This window comes from Salvelinus fontinalis, unplaced genomic scaffold, assembly GCF_029448725.1.
Source record: "Salvelinus fontinalis isolate EN_2023a unplaced genomic scaffold, ASM2944872v1 scaffold_0103, whole genome shotgun sequence".
Classification (NCBI taxonomy): domain Eukaryota; kingdom Metazoa; phylum Chordata; class Actinopteri; order Salmoniformes; family Salmonidae; genus Salvelinus; species Salvelinus fontinalis.
In genome coordinates this window covers 51,671-68,599 of record NW_026600312.1, presented here as the reverse complement: position 1 = coordinate 68,599, position 16,929 = coordinate 51,671, and the positions used below count along the sequence as shown (strand labels likewise).

At 43.5% G+C, this 16,929-nt stretch overlaps 1 protein-coding gene across 2 annotated transcripts; it reads left to right on the top strand.

The window, feature by feature from the left end:
- Positions 1-1,906: 1,906 nt before the first annotated feature.
- On the top strand, positions 1,907-16,674 carry LOC129843270 (CD209 antigen-like protein C). 2 transcript variants are annotated; one of them, XM_055911889.1, is made up of 6 exons: positions 1,907-2,517; positions 13,289-13,390; positions 13,644-13,949; positions 14,131-14,267; positions 14,674-14,783; positions 16,092-16,674. In XM_055911889.1, the coding sequence occupies exons 1-6, from the start codon at positions 2,436-2,438 to the stop codon at positions 16,222-16,224; spliced, it is 870 nt and encodes a 289-aa protein (XP_055767864.1). In that variant the 5' UTR covers positions 1,907-2,435; the 3' UTR covers positions 16,225-16,674. The 2 variants fall into 2 exon arrangements, with proteins under 2 accessions (XP_055767864.1, XP_055767865.1); XM_055911890.1 differs by lacking the exon at positions 16,092-16,674 and adding an exon at positions 14,878-16,085.
- The last annotated feature ends 255 nt before the right edge of the window (positions 16,675-16,929 follow it).

Here is a 16,929-nt window from a genome sequence, read left to right as displayed (position 1 = left end):
ACTCAGATTATTCCATGGTGTGCTTTCGCTGTAAAGCTTTTTCGAAATCTGACACAGCGGTTGCATTATTAAGGAGAAGTATATCTTTAATTCCATGCATAACACTTGTATTTTCATCAACATTTCTGATGAGTATTTCTGTAAATTGATGTGGCTCTCTGCAAAATCACCGGATGTTTTGGAAGCAAAACATTACTGAACATAACACGCCAATGTAAACTGAGATGTTTGGATATAAATATGAACTTTATCGAACAAAACACACATGTATTGTGTAACATGAAGTCATATGAGTGTCATCTGATGAAGATCAAAGGTTAGTGATTCATCTTATCTCTATTTCTGCTTTTTGTGACTCCTCTCTTTGGCTGGAAAAATGGCTGTATTTTTTGTGACTAGGTACTGACCTAACATAATCGCATGGTATGCTTTCGTTGTAAAGCCTTTTTGAAATCGGACACTGTGGTGGGATTAACAACAAGTTTATCTTTAAAATGGTATATAATACTTGTATGTTTGAGGAATTTTAATTATGAGATTTCTGTTGTTTGAATTTGGCGCCCTGCACTTTCACTGGCTGTTGTCAACTCGATCCCGTTAACGGGACTTGAGCCAAAAGAAGATAACAGCTAGTCTAAGGATATGACTGATAACAGCTAGTCAGGGGACAATGACCGAGACATGGATTGTAGCTAAGAACACACACACATTTTCAACCTCTCACTTCCTCTTTCTCCTATTCTCTCTCTCTCTCTCACACACACCCTTATTACTGTAAAAGGAACAGGACACACACACACACACACACGCACGCACGCACGCACGCGCACACACACACATACACATTGAGAGGTCATCAAGGTTGGAAAAATAACTAACTGTCCACTATCTGATGACAGGATGAATAACTATCTGATGACAGGATCAATAACTAACTGTCCCCCATCATCACAGGTGGTGAACCGGTGTCCTGAGGTCAATGCAAACACAGGACTCCTCAGACACACCCCTTATTACTGTAAAAGGAACAGGGGATTTACACACAGGACTCCTCAGACACACCCCTTGAGAAGTGTAATGCTCTAATCCGAGCCAGGTCTTATGCAAATGATCAACATGCAATTTACAGTAAGTCGTTTGCCTTTTTTCCAGTAAGAAACATGTGACAGAGAGCTGCTCTTATACCCATTAATACTTCTGTACTTCCTGACACCATACCGTCTCTGATAAACAGGGAGATGTTAGTGTGCAGTGCAGTTATTGTCCGACAGCTTCTTTTGATGTAGATAGAGAATGGAGGAGACAGTACATGTGGACCTTAGGCCCTCTCTGAGAAAGATAGAGACATCTCTGAATGACTATTATCTCTGGTGTTAATGTTTCACAGGACAGATAGACAGAGTGTAGGGGAGAGAGAAGGAGATACAGAGTGAGACACAGTGAGACAGATATGGAAGGAGAGAGAGGGACATACACAGTGAGACAGATATGGAGAGGGACAGAAAATATTTGTAAGAACCTTACACATTTAGTCCTCCCCCCTCCTCCCATCCACAGAAGAGAAAAGGAGAAGTGTGAATGAACGTCTCTGCACTATTTTCTCTGGTGTCAATGTCACACAGGATACAGTAAATATAGACCTCAGGCCCTCTCTGAGGAAGATAGAGACATCTCTTTCAAACTAATGTTTTAATCACATGTTAAAATGTCTATCCACTGTTGTAAACTAAACTACTATAAACTAAATATACTAACTAATCTACACTGTTTTAAACAAACATGGTTCTCAGAAAACAAGTCTGGAGTCACATGGTGGTGGTTAGTGTCGTCCTATTGGTTAGACAGTTTCCCCTTTAATGAGGTTGACAGTTAAAACTGTCTCTGACATTAGACTGAGTCACACAGAGACTCCAGCTGTGCAGCGAACAGACACAAACCTACAACTGAGATAACAGCAGACGTTACAACAGTAGAAGTTACAGCATTAGAAGCTACAACATTAGACGTTACAACAGTAGAAGATACAACAGTAGAAGATACAACAGTAGAAGATACAACAGTAGAAGTTACAACAGTAGAAGATACAACAGTAGAAGTTACAACAGTAGAAGTTACAACAGTAGAAGATACAACAGTAGAAGTTACAACAGTAGAAGTTACAGCAGTAGAAGTTACAACAGTAGAAGTTACAACAGTAGAAGATACAACAGTAGAAGATACAACAGTAGAAGTTACAACAGTAGAAGATACAACAGTAGAAGTTACAGCAGTAGAAGTTACAACATTAGAAGTTACAACAGTAGAAGTTACAACAGTAGAAGTTACAACAGTAGAAGTTACAACAGTAGAAGTTACAACAGCAGAAGTTACAACAGCAGAAGATACAACAGTAGAAGTTACGATTTGAAGACAAAGAACCTAATTAAATAAATACCATGGATTTTGATGATAGTATATATGCCAACCAAATACCCATCATGCCCCGCAAGAAGGATGGAGCGGGTGATCAACATTCAGGTAACAGTTTATCCTGTTATAATGCTTGACGCTGACACACACTCACATCTTGACACACACACACACACACACACACACACACACACACACACACACACACACACACACACACACACACACACACACACACACACACACACACACACACACACACACCCCCCCCCCAACAAGCAAAACTTTTATGCACTACTGTAACTTTCCTACACTAACTCTACAAACACGCTCAACAAATACAGACACTGACACCACACACGACATGTGCCCACACACACATAAATACAGACATTTTTCATTTACATAAATATTCACACCCCTCAGTCAATACATGTTAGAATAACCTTTGGCAGCCATTACAGCGGTGAGTCTCTGGGTAAGTCTCTATGAGTCATTACAGCTGTGAGTCTCTGGGTAAGTCTCTAAGAGTCATTACAGCTGTGAGTCTCTGGGTAAGTCTCTAAGAGTCATTACAGTGGTGAGTCTCTGGGTAAGTCTCTAAGAGTCATTACAGCGGTGAGGCTCTGGATAAGTCTCTAAGAGTCATTACAGCTGTGAGTCTCTGGGTAAGTCTCTAAGAGTGATTACAGCTGTGAGTCTCTGGGTAAGTCTGTAAGAGCGTTGTACACCTGGATTGTACAATATTTGCCCATTATTCTTTTCAAAATTCTTCAAGCTCTGTCAAATTGGTTGTTGATCATTGCTTGGCAACCATTTTGAAGTCTTACCATAGACGTTCAAGCAGATTTAAATCACAACTGTAACTCTGCAAACTCCAGTGTAGATTTGGCCTTGTGTTGTAGGTTGTCTGGTGGAAAGCAGACTGAACCAGGTTTTCTTCTAGGATTTGTCCTGTGCTTATCTCCATTCTATGATTTTTTTTTATCCTGAAAAACTACCCAGTCCTTAACAATTACAAGCATAACGATAACATGATGCAGCCACCACTAGGATCTAACATATTGAGAGAAGTACTCAGTAATGTGTTGTGTTGGATTGCCCCTCTGTATTCAGTACATAAAGTGAATTGCTTTGCCACATTATTTTTTGTTATATATGGAGATAGTTTAGTGCCTAAAATAAGGGGATAAATACATGTTAAAAAAATACATGTCTCCTGATCTTTAACAACTCTCAGATAGAGGACAGACACTTCAGAACTTCCTTTTGATATTTCTGGGGACTTTCTGTTGCTCCATGTAGTGAATCTGTTATTCAATGTGTTTCTATTGGCTAATAGCAGTAATGACTATCTGTTGTTCCCTGAGGTGAATCTGTGATTCAATGTGTTTCTATTGGCTAATAGCAGTAATGACTATCTGTTGTTCCATGTGTTTCTATTGGCTAATAGCAGTAATGACTATCTGTTGTTCCCTGAGGTGAATCTGTTATTCAATGTGTTTCTATTGGCTAATAGCAGTAATGACTATCTGTTGTTCCATGTGGTGAATCTGTTATTCAATGTGTTTCTATTGGCTAATAGCAGTAATGACTATCTGTTGTTCCATGAGGTGAATCTGTTATTCAATGTGTTTCTATTGGCTAATAGCAGTAATGACTATCTGTTGTTCCATTAGGTGAATCTGTTGATCCATGTGTTTCTATTGGCTAATATCAGTAATGACTATCTGTTGTTCCCTGAGGTGAATCTGTTATTCAATGTGTTTCTATTGGCTAATAGCAGTAATGACTATCTGTTGTTCCATGAGGTGAATCTGTTATTCAATGTGTTTCTATTGGCTAATAGCAGTAATGACTATCTGTTATTCAATGTGTTTCTATTGGCTAATAGCAGTAATGACTATCTGTTATTCAATGTGTTTCTATTGGCTAATAGCAGTAATGACTATCTGTTATTCAATGTGTTTCTATTGGCTAATAGCAGTAATGACTATCTGTTATTCAATGTGTTTCTATTGGCTAATAGCAGTAATGACTATCTGTTATTCAATGTGTTTCTATTGGCTAATAGCAGTAATGACTATCTGTTATTCAATGTGTTTCTATTGGCTAATAGCAGTAATGACTATCTGTTGTTCCATGTAGTGAATCTGTTATTCAATGTGTTTCTATTGGCTAATAGCATTAATGACCATCTGTTATTCAATGTGTTTCTATTGGCTAATAGCGGAAATGCCAAATTCAATGCTTCATGCAATACTTTTTTTCACATATTTTTTTATACTTTTAATGGGTCTTAAAATTGTAAATCAAATAGTTAAATAATCTTAAAACAATTCCATATGTTGGCTCAGACCCTCCCCCGGTTTAGACAGGGCTTAGACTCTAGAGGGTTAAACACTATAATTTACCCAGAGTGATCCATTGCAACTTATTATGTGACTTGTTAAGTAAATGATTCATGAGCTTATTTAGGTTGAAGTGGTTGAATACTTATTGAATCAAGACATTTCAGTTCACAAACATGTACACAGTTTGAAGTCGGAAGTTTACATACACCTTATCCAAATACATTTAAACTCAGTTTTTCACAATTCCTGACATTTAATCCTTGTAAAAATTCCCTGTCTTAGGTCAGTTAGGATCACCACTTCATTTTAAGAACGTGAAATGTCAGATTAATAGTAGAGAGAATGATTTATTTCAGCTTTTATTTCTTTCATCACATTCCCAGTGGGTCAGAAGTTGACATACACTCAATTAGTATTTGGTAGCATTGCCTTTAAATCGCACACGCTTTTTCAGTTCTGCCCACAAATTTTCTATAGGAATGAGGTCATGGCTTTGTGATGGCCACTCCAATATCTTGACTTTGTTGTCCTTAAGTCAATTTGCCACAACTTTGGAAGTATGCTTGGGGACATTGTCCATTTAGAAGACCCATTTGCGACCAAGCTGTAACTTCCTGTAACGGTCGTCGGATGAAGAAGGATCGGACCAAAGCGCAGCGTGGTAAGTGTTCATGATTATTTATTTACACTGAGACAAAATAACAAAATAGAACAACACGAAACAGTTCTGGCTGGTGCAGACACAAAACAGAAAACAACTACCCACAAAACACAGGTGGGGAAAAGCTGCCTAAGTATGATTCTCAATCAGAGACAACGATAGACAGCTGCCTCTGATTGAGAACCACACCCGGCCAAACACAAAGAAATACAAAACATAGAAAAAAGAACATAGAATGCCCACCCAAATCACACTCTGACCAAACCAAAATAGAGACATAAAAAGCTCTCTACGGTCAGGGCGTGACACTTCCTTGAGATGTTGCTTCAAAATATCCAAATGATTTTCCCTTCCTCATGATGCCATCTATTTTGTGAAGTGCACCAGTCCCTCCTGCAGCAAAGCACCCCCCACAACATAATGCTGCCACCCCCGTGCTTCACGGTTGGGATGGTGTTCTTCAGCTTGCAAGCTTCCCCCTTTTCCCTCCAAACATAACAATGGTCATTATGGCCAAACAGTTCTATTTTTGTTTCATCAGACCAGAGGACATTTCTCCAAAAAGTACAATCTTTGTCCCCATGTGCAGTTGCAAACCGTAGTCTGGCTTTTTTTGGGGCGGATTTGGAGCAGTGGCTTCTTCCTTGCTGAGTGGCCTTTCAGGTTATGTCGATATAGGACTCGTTTTACTGTGGATATAGATACTTTTGTACCTGAATCCTCCAGCATCTTCACAAGGTCCTTTGCTGTTGTTCTGGGATTGATTTGCACTTTTCGCACCAAAGTATGTTCATCTCTAGGAGACAGAATGCATCTCCTTCCTGAGCGGTATGACGGCTGCGTGGTCCAATGGTGTTTATAGTTGCGTACTATTGTTTGTACAGATGAATGTGGTACCTTCAGGCGTTTGGAAATTGCTCCCAAGGATGAACCAGACTTGTGGAGGTCTACAATTTTTTTTTCGGAGTTCTTGGCTGATTTCTTTGGATTTTCCTATGATGTCAAGCAAAGAGGCACTGAGTTTGAAGGTAGGCCTTGAAATACATCCACAAGTACACCTCTAATTGACTCAAATGATGTCAATCAGCCTATAAGAAGCTTCTAAAGCCATGACGTCATTTTCGGGAATTTTCCAAGCTGTTTAAAGGCACAGTCAACTTAGTGTATGTAAACTTCTGACCCACTGGAATTGTGATACAGTGTGATACAGTGAATTATAAGTGAAATAATCTGTCTGTAAACATTTGTTGGAAAAATTACTTGTGTCATGCACAAAGTAGATATCCTAACCGACTTGCCAAAACTATAGTTTGTTAATTAACAAGACATTTGTGGAGTGGTTGAAAAACGAGTTTTAATGACTCCAACCTAAGTGTATTTAAACTTCTGACTTCAACTGTATATATATATATATATATATATATAAAACGTAATTAATCTTTGACAATATGGGGTATTGTGTGCAGGTCAGTGACAAAACATAATTTAAAATTCAGTCAATAACAACAAAATGTGGAAAAATGCAGTTTTCAGAAGGCACTGTACATAGCTACCTCAATTACCTCGTACCCCTTCACATCAGCTTGGTCCTGGTGCTACCTCAATTACCTCGTACCCATACACATCAGCTTGGTCCTGGTGCTACCTCAATTACCTCGTACCCCTTCACATCAGCTTGGTCCTGGTACTCCCTGTACATAGCTACCTCAATTACCTCGTACCCCTACACATCTGCTTGGTCCTGGTGCTACCTCAATTACCTCGTACCCCTACACATCAGCTTGGTCCTGGTACTATCTCAATTACCTCGTACCCCTACACATCAGCTTGGTCCTGGTACTATCTCTATTACTTCGTACCCCTACACATCAGCTTGGTCCTGGTGCTACCTCTATTACCTCGTACCCCTTCACATCAGCTTGGTCCTGGTACTACCTCTATTACCTCGTACCCCTTCACATCAGCTTGGTCCTGGTACTCCCTGTACATAGCTACCTCAATTACCTCGTACCCCTTCACATCAGCTTGGTCCTGGTGCTACCTCTATTGCCTCGTACCCCTTCACATCAGCTTGGTCCTGGTACTCCCTGTACATAGCTACCTCTATTACCTCGTACCCCTTCACATCAGCTTGGTCCTGGTACTACCTCTATTACCTCGTACCCCTACACATCAGCTTGGTCCTGGTGCTACCTCAATTACCTCGTACCCCTTCACATCAGCTTGGTCCTGGTGCTACCTCAATTACCTCGTACCCATACACATCAGCTTGGTCCTGGTGCTACCTCAATTACCTCGTACCCCTACACATCAGCTTGGTCCTGGTGCTACCTCAATTACCTCGTACCCCTACACATCAGCTTGGTCCTGGTACTATCTCAATTACCTCGTACCCCTACACATCAGCTTGGTCCTGGTACTATCTCTATTACCTCGTACCCCTACACATCAGCTTGGTCCTGGTGCTACCTCTATTACCTCGTACCCCTTCACATCAGCTTGGTCCTGGTACTACCTCTATTACCTCGTACCCCTTCACATCAGCTTGGTCCTGGTACTCCCTGTACATAGCTACCTCAATTACGTCGTACCCCTTCACATCAGCTTGGTCCTGGTGCTACCTCTATTACCTCGTACCCCTTCACATCAGCTTGGTCCTGGTACTCCCTGTACATAGCTACCTCTATTACCTCGTACCCCTTCACATCAGCTTGGTCCTTGTACTACCTCTATTACCTCGTACCCCTACACATCAGCTTGGTCCTGGTACTACCTCTATTACCTCGTACCCCTACACATCAGCTTGGTCCTGGTGCTACCTCTATTACCTCGTACCCCTTCACATCAGCTTGGTCCATTACTACCTCTATTACCTCGTACCCCTTCACATCAGCTTGGACCTGGTGCTACCTCAATTACCTCGTACCCCTACACATCAGCTTGGTCCTGGTGCTACCTCAATTACCTCGTACCCCTTCACATCAGCTTGGTCCTGGTGCTACCTCAATTACCTCGTACCCATACACATCAGCTTGGTCCTGGTGCTACCTCAATTACCTCGTACCCCTACACATCAGCTTGGTCCTGGTGCTACCTCAATTACCTCGTACCCCTACACATCAGCTTGGTCCTGGTACTATCTCAATTACCTCGTACCCCTACACATCAGCTTGGTCCTGGTACTATCTCTATTACCTCGTACCCCTACACATCAGCTTGGTCCTGGTGCTACCTCTATTACCTCGTACCCCTTCACATCAGCTTGGTCCTGGTACTACCTCTATTACCTCGTACCCCTTCACATCAGCTTGGTCCTGGTACTCCCTGTACATAGCCACCTCAATTACCTCGTACCCCTTCACATCAGCTTGGTCCTGGTGCTACCTCTATTACCTCGTACCCCTTCACATCAGCTTGGTCCTGGTACTCCCTGTACATAGCTACCTCAATTACCTCGTACCCCTTCACATCAGCTTGGTCCTGGTGCTACCTCTATTACCTCGTACCCCTTCACATCAGCTTGGTCCTGGTACTCCCTGTACATAGCTACCTCTATTACCTCGTACCCCTTCACATCAGCTTGGACCTGGTGCTACCTCAATTACCTCGTACCCCTACACATCAGCTTGGTCCTGGTGCTACCTCAATTACCTCGTACCCCTTCACATCAGCTTGGTCCTGGTGCTACCTCAATTACCTCGTACCCATACACATCAGCTTGGTCCTGGTGCTACCTCAATTACCTCGTACCCCTACACATCAGCTTGGTCCTGGTGCTACCTCAATTACCTCGTACCCCTTCACATCAGCTTGGTCCTGGTACTCCCTGTACATAGCTACCTCTATTACCTCGTACCCCTTCACATCAGCTTGGACCTGGTGCTACCTCAATTACCTCGTACCCCTACACATCAGCTTGGTCCTGGTGCTACCTCAATTACCTCGTACCCCTTCACATCAGCGTGGTCCTGGTGCTACCTCTATTACCTCGTACCCCTACACATCAGCTTGGTCCTGGTGCTACCTCTATTACCTCGTACCCCTTCACATCAGTGTGGTCCTGATACTCCCTGTACATAGCTACCTCTGTTACCTCGTACCCCTTCACATCAGCTTGGTCCTGGTGCTACCTCTATTACCTCGTACCCTTTCACATCAGCTTGGTCCTGGTGCTACCTCTATTACCTCGTACCCCTACACATCAGCTTGGTCCTGGTAGTCCCTGTATATGCAGTGCATTCAGAAAGTATTCACACCCCTTGACTTTTCCACATTTTGTTACTTTACAGCCTTATTCTAAAATGTATTAAATCCACATATAAAATCAATCCACACACAAAACCCCATAATGACAAAGCAAGAACAGGTTTTTAGACATTTTTGCAAATGTATTACAAAAACAAAAACAGAAATACATTATTTACATAAGTATTCAGACCCTTTACCATGAGACTCAAAGTTGAGCTCAGGTGCATCCTGTTTCCATTAATCATCCTTGAGATGTTTCTACAACTTCAATGGAGTCCACCTGTGGTAAATTCAATTGATTCAACATGATTTAAAAAGACACACTGTCTATATAAGGTCCCACAGTTGACAGTGCATGTCAGAGCAAAAACCAAACCATGCGGTCGAAGGAATTGTCCGTAGTGCCCTGAGACAGGATTGTGTCGAGGCACAGATCTGGGGAAGGGTACCATAAAAAATGTTCAGCATTGGAGGTCCCGAAGAACACATTGGCCTCCATCATTCTTAAGTGAAAGAAGTTTGGAACCACCAAGACTCTTCCTAGTGCTGGTCACCTGGCCAAACTGAGCAATCAGGGTAGAAGGTCCTTGGTCAGGGAGGTGACCAAGATCCAGATGGTCACTCTGATAGAGCTCTAGAGTTCTTCTATGGAGATGGGAGAACCTTCCAGAAGGACAACCATATCTGCAGCACTCCACCAATCAGGCCTTTATGGTAGAGTGGCCAGACGGAAGCCACTCCTCAGTAAAAGGCACATGTCAGCCCTCTTGGAGTTTGCAAAAAAGGCACCTAAAGACTCTCAGACCATGAGAAACAAGATTCTCTGGTCTGATGAAACCAAGATTGAGCTCAGTGAGCTATGTCCAGAGCTATGTGTGACCAGGGGCGACTGGGTATGTGAAGAGGTTGAAGCAGACCGGAAGTGGGTTTCGTGGAGGTTTTGTTCTGGGCACAGACCGAGCAGGCTGAGACAAACTCCCAGACGCCAAGCCTCAAGAGGCAGCTTAACTGCCAGGAGTTCCCGATTACCGATGTCAAAATTCTTCTCTGCAGGTGAGAGCTTACGGGAAAAGAATGCACATGGGTGGACCTTCTGATCAGAGGGGGAATGTTGAGACAGAACAGCACCTACCCCGGTGTCAGAGGAGTCCACCTCCATGATGAACTGGAGTTCTGGGTCGGGCTGAGTAGGGACCGGAGTGGAGGTGAAGCGACGCTTGAGTTCCAGGAATGCTGCCTCTGCCTCAGGAGTTCAGTGGAACGGAGTGGAGGGGGAGGTGAGAGGTGCTGCCAGACGGTTGTAGTTGAGGATGAAACGTCTGTAAAAATTGGCAAACCCCAGGAAATGCTTTAGCTGCTTCAGGTTAGAGGGCGCAGGCAACTCTGTGACTGCCATGTCTTGGCGGGGTCCAATAATATAACCCAGGAAAGACACAGAGGAAGCATGGAACTCACATTTCTCAGCTTTGACAAAAAGCTTATTCTCGTTGGAGAACTTGGAGAAAGTGTTGCTGGTGAGCCTCAGGGTCCTTAGAAAAAATCTGAATGTCATCGAAATAGACAATAACGAAGTGTCCAATCACATCCCTCAGTACGTCATTGACCAGGTTCTGGAAAACAGCAGGGGCGTTAGTAAGACCAAAAGGCATGACCAAATACTCAAAGTGGCCAAGTGGTGAGTTAAACGCAGTTTTCCACTCGTACCCTTCTCTGATGCGGACAAGGTGGTAGGCATTCCGGAGGTCGAGTTTGGTGAACACTGTGACACCATGGAGGGGGGCAAAAGCAGAACTGATGAGTGGCAAAGGAAACTTGTTCTTCACTATGATGTTATTCAGCCCACGGAAGTCTATGCACGGCCTCAGTGACCCATCCTTTTTATTTACAAAGAAAACACCAGCACCCACCTGAGAGGAAGAAGGCCTGATAAGTCCTGAAATCAGGGAATCCTGTACCTCTCCAATCATGTACCTCTCCATGGCCTGCTGCTCGGGGCGAGAGAGGTTATACAACCGGCTACAGGGGAGAGGAGCGCTAGAATGGAGGTCGATGGCGCAGTCGTACGGCCGATGAGGCGGCAGCGACAGGGCGTGGTGCTTCCTGAACACAGGAGCTAGATCGTGACACTCTGGAGGAACTGATGACAGGTCCGGAGGTTCTGGAATGGACTGGGGCAAAGACAAGGCAGGGGCAAGGGCAGAATGTAGACAATTCTAGTGACAAAATGAACTCCAAGTGGTTACCCTTCCGGCGGTCCAGTCGATCTGAGGGTTGTGCAGCTTTAACCATGGATGGCCAAGAACCAGGGGAGACTGAGGACAGTCGATTATGTGGAAACTGATCCTTTCCTGGTGGTCTCCAGAGAGATGCAGGATGACAGGGACGGTCCTCTCCCAGACACGGGCGAGGAGCTGTCCTTTCCTGGTGGTCTCCAGAGAGATGCAGGATGACAGGGACGTACCTCTCCCAGACACGGGCGAGGAGCTGTCCTTTCCTGGTGGTCTCCAGAGAGATGCAGGATGACAGGGACGGTCCTCTCCCAGACACGGGCTAGGAGCTGTCCGTTGAGAGCGTTGGCATCGAGGGGTGAATGGAGTGGAACAGAGCCCAACTGGGTAACGACACCAGGGTCCAGGAAACTCTCATCAGCGCCTGAGTCGATAATAGCAGGCAGAGGAAAAGCCTGACTCTGCCACACGAGGGCGCCGTCAAGCAGGGGTCTGGGGGGGAGATGGGCAGGCGATTTGGCTCAACAGTATATCCCCCACTACTGCCGAGCCACCACTTTTACTGGACGCAGGGAACAAGTGGAGACAAAGTGACCAACCTGGCCACCGTATAGGCAGTTCCTAGTGCTGATTCACCGCTGCCTCTCTTCTAGAGAGAGACGGGCTCGGCCGAGCTGCACGGAGGAAGCCAATCAGGAAGGAAATCTTGACCCGTTCGCGAGCATAAGAGTTGGGCTGTTGCTGAAGCCAGTCAGGAAGGAAATGTTGACCCGTTCGCGAGCATAAGAGTTGGGCTGTTGCTCGAATAGTGAACATTGTATCAAAAAGGCTCTGTGTGTAGATTGATGAAGACAATTTTTATGGATGAGGGAAAAAAACGATTGAATCCATTTCAAATACGTAACGTAACAAAATGTAGAAAAAGTCAAGAGGTCTGAAAACTTTCCAAATGCACTGTGGCCATTTAATTTAGACTTGTTATTCTTCTCTGTTATTCACTGTGTATTTATTTCTTGTGTCACTATTTTAAATGTTGTATCTTCAACTCAGCATTGTTGGAAAAGGACCCGTAAATCAGCATTTCACTATTAGCATACACCTGTTGTTTACGAAGCAAATGACAAATGAGATTTGATTGTGATTGAAATAGGTGCCGGCAGTCATTTTGGCTGCCTGAACTCTGCAATATGTTTAAGCCAATATTCTGTTAGAGGTTCTGGAAGTCAAGCAGTAGAATATGTGAGGTTCTGGAACTCAGTTCTGGTGTTCTGTCCCATGTCAAGCTTGTCTATTTCCCTCAGTGATTCAAAGAGCAACTGGACACAAAAGCAGACGCTAATACAACGCTGTTAAGGAGCAAATTCTTGTGGTAATAGTTTGTGCTTCAGTGTCTTGTCAGTGTTGGAAGAGATACTCTGGAGCAGCTGCAGTGTGTCTGGGGCTGCTGTGTGTTCTCCTACTGGCTGGGATCACAGGCCTGTTACTCTACCGTGAGTTTGATTTGTTCTCACTCAAACATTCCTCATCATCAGTGGTGTTACGACCGGGGTTCAATTACATTTACATTCCAGTCAATTCCATTCAGAAAGTACACCAAATTTCAATTCCAGGAATTGGAAATCAATTGGAATTCCAGTGTACTTCCTGAATTGACTGGAATTGAAATGCAACTGACCCCAACCCTGGTCATGTCTGATTAACTTTTCCACTGTTACCTTGTTCAATGATCATGTTATTTCACAGAGAGAAACCAGTTGACCAGCTCCAACACCCTGACCAAAGAGAGGGACCAGCTACAGACAAGCGACAACAACCTGACTGCAGAGAGAGACCAGCAACAGACTAGCAACAACACCCTGACCTTAGAGAGAGACCAGCTACAGACCAGATACAACAACCTGACTGCAGAGAGAGACCAGCTACAGACCCGATACAACAACCTGACTGCAGAGAGAGACCAGCTACAGACCAGATACAACACCCTGACCAAAGAGAGCTACCAGCTACAGAAAGAGATAGTACGTCTGAAAAAATCTACAGTTGAGAAAGGTGAGTCAAATTGTCTCATGACTGTTCTGTTTGACAGTCTCTGTATCAGTTCACATGTCACTTACAAACAGGAAATTCAACTTACATTAAATAGTTAGTTAGTTTCTTCCTTGAGTGTCTGATTGATACTTAATTCAATGTTGTATTAAAGAGACTAAAGCAAGACATTTTCAACTTACAGTGTGTCCTCAAGGATGGAAGAAGCTTGGTAGCAGTTGTTACTACGTCTCTACTGAGTTCAAATCCTGGGAGGAGAGCAGACAGGACTGCAGAAATAGAGGAGCAGACCTGGTGGTTATCAACAGCCAAGAGAAACAGGTGTGTGAGTGAGAGAGAGAGAGAGAGAGAGAGAGAGAGAGAGAGAGAGAGAGAGAGAGAGAGAGAGAGAGAGAGAGAGAGGAGAGAGAGAGAGAGGAGAGAAGAGAGAGAGAGAGAGAGAGAGAGAGAGAGAGAGAGAGAGAGAGAGAGAGAGAGAGAGAGAGAGAGAGAGAGAGAGAGAGAGAGAGAGAGAGAGAGAGAGAGAGAGGAGAGAGAGAGAGAGAGAGAGAGAGAGAGAGAGAGAGAGAGAGAGAGAGAGAGAGAGAGAGAGAGAGAGAGAGAGAGAGAGAGAGAGAGAGAGAGAGAGAGAGAGAGAGAGAGAGAGAGAGAGAGAGAGAGAGAGAGAGAGAGAGAGAGAGAGAGAGAACTATGTATTAACAATGTTGTCTCTCTCCCACAACTACAGACATTAGTCAACTGGTTATGTGGACGAAAGGACTATGTCTGGATTGGTCTGACTGACTCTGTTACTGAGGGGACCTGGAAATGGGTGGACGACACACCACTGACCACAACGTAAGACATTAATGAATTCTGTGTCACTATGAAATCACTGTGTGGAGTAGGAGGTTCAAATTGGACAGCCTGATTCTATGTGTTTCTCCTACAGGTATTGGAACAGTGGACAGTCGGATTCTATGTGTTGTTTCTCCTACAGGTATTGGAACAGTGGACAGCCTGATTCTGTGTTGTTTCTCCTACAGGTATTGGATCAGTGGACAGCCTGATTCTGTGCTGTTTCTTCTACAGGTATTGGATCAGCGGACAGTCTGATTCTGTGTTGTTTCTCCTACAGGTATTGGAACAGTGGACAGCCTGATTCTATGTGTTGTTTCTCCTACAGGTATTGGAACAGTGGACAGCCTGATTCTGTGTTGTTTCTCCTACAGGTATTGGATCAGTGGACAGCCTGATTCTGTGCTGTTTCTCCTACAGGTATTGGATCAGCGGACAGTCTGATTCTGTGTTGTTTCTCCTACAGGTATTGGAACAGTGGACAGCCTGATTCTATGTGTTTCTCCTACAGGTATTGGAGCAGTGGACAGTCTGATTCTGTGTTGTTTCTCCTACAGGTATTGGATCAGTGGACAGCCTGATTCTGTGTTGTTTCTTCTACAGGTATTGGAACAGTGGACAGCCTGATTCTATTTGTTTCTCCTACAGGTATTGGAACAGTGGACAGTCTGATTCTGTGTGTTGTTTCTCCTGCAGGTATTGGAACAGTGGACAGCCTGATTCTATGTGTTGTTTCTCCTACAGGTATTGGAACAGTGGACAGCCTGATTCTGTGTGTTGTTTCTCCTACAGGTATTGGAACAGTGGACAGTCTGATTTTATGTGTTGTTTCTTCTACAGGTATTGGAACAGTGGACAGCCTGATTCTGTGTTGTTTCTTCTACAGGTATTGGAACAGTGGACAGCCTGATTCTATGTGTTGTTTCTCCTACAGGTATTGGAACAGTGGACAGCCTGATTCTATGTGTTGTTTCTCCTACAGGTATTGGAACAGTGGACAGCCTGATTCTGTGTTGTTTCTCCTACAGGTATTGGAACAGTGGACAGCCTGATTCTGTGTTGTTTCTTCTACAGGTATTGGAACAGTGGACAGCCTGATTCTATGTGTTGTTTCTCCTACAGGTATTGGAACAGTGGACAGCCTGATTCTGTGTTGTTTCTCCTACAGGTATTGGAACAGTGGACAGTCTGATTCTATGTGTTGTTTCTTCTACAGGTATTGGATCAGTGGACAGCCTGATTCTGTGTTGTTTCTCCTACAGGTATTGGAACAGTGGACAGCCTGATTCTGTGTTGTTTCTTCTACAGGTATTGGAACAGTGGAGAGCCTAATGGTGGAAGAGCTGAGAACTGTGTGTATTTCTACTCCTCGTCATCAGACACAGGAGCATGGTGGGACTATTACTGTTACTATAAATACAGATGGATCTGTGAGAAATAGGATTCATCCTCGGTACTCTCTGAACTGCTAAATAAGATTATGCTAACTACTATCAATCGTAAACTATTTTCTGCTCATTCAATTTACCTTGTCAATTACATACAATATATAACAATTCAAATGTATAATAGATCATAATAAAAATAACAGAACATATGCAATAACAATACGATGAATTGATAACAGAAGGACTGTTCTCTCTGTTGTCGTGGAAATTCACCACTAAGGACTGAAATTCACAGGAAATGAATCAATCTTTATTATCACAGTCATAGAGGTTTATTGATGTTAATTTTTACATTATTACTTTTTATTTAAGTCTACTAATATTTTTCTTAACTCTTCTTGAACTGCACTTTTAGTTAAGGGCTCGTAAGTCATCATTTCACTGTAAAAGTCTACACTTCTTGTATTCGGAGCATGTGACAAATAAAGTTTGATTTGATTTGATTTGAGACTCTTTATACTGCGACACAAACAAGTCATATAAGCACGGTTGGTTCCTGCATGAGACTGACTGATACCACACCAGGCTTCTCACCTTGAAACTGAGATACTCCTGTTGGTTCCCAGAGCAATGTTCTGGGAGTACTGGGAAATTGCTTATACAGTGATTGTATGGATTACTCCCATGAACCCAACCGAGTTGGTTATTAGAAAAGCAGCATTATTCTATATATACGAGTGGATAAACACACAGAAAAT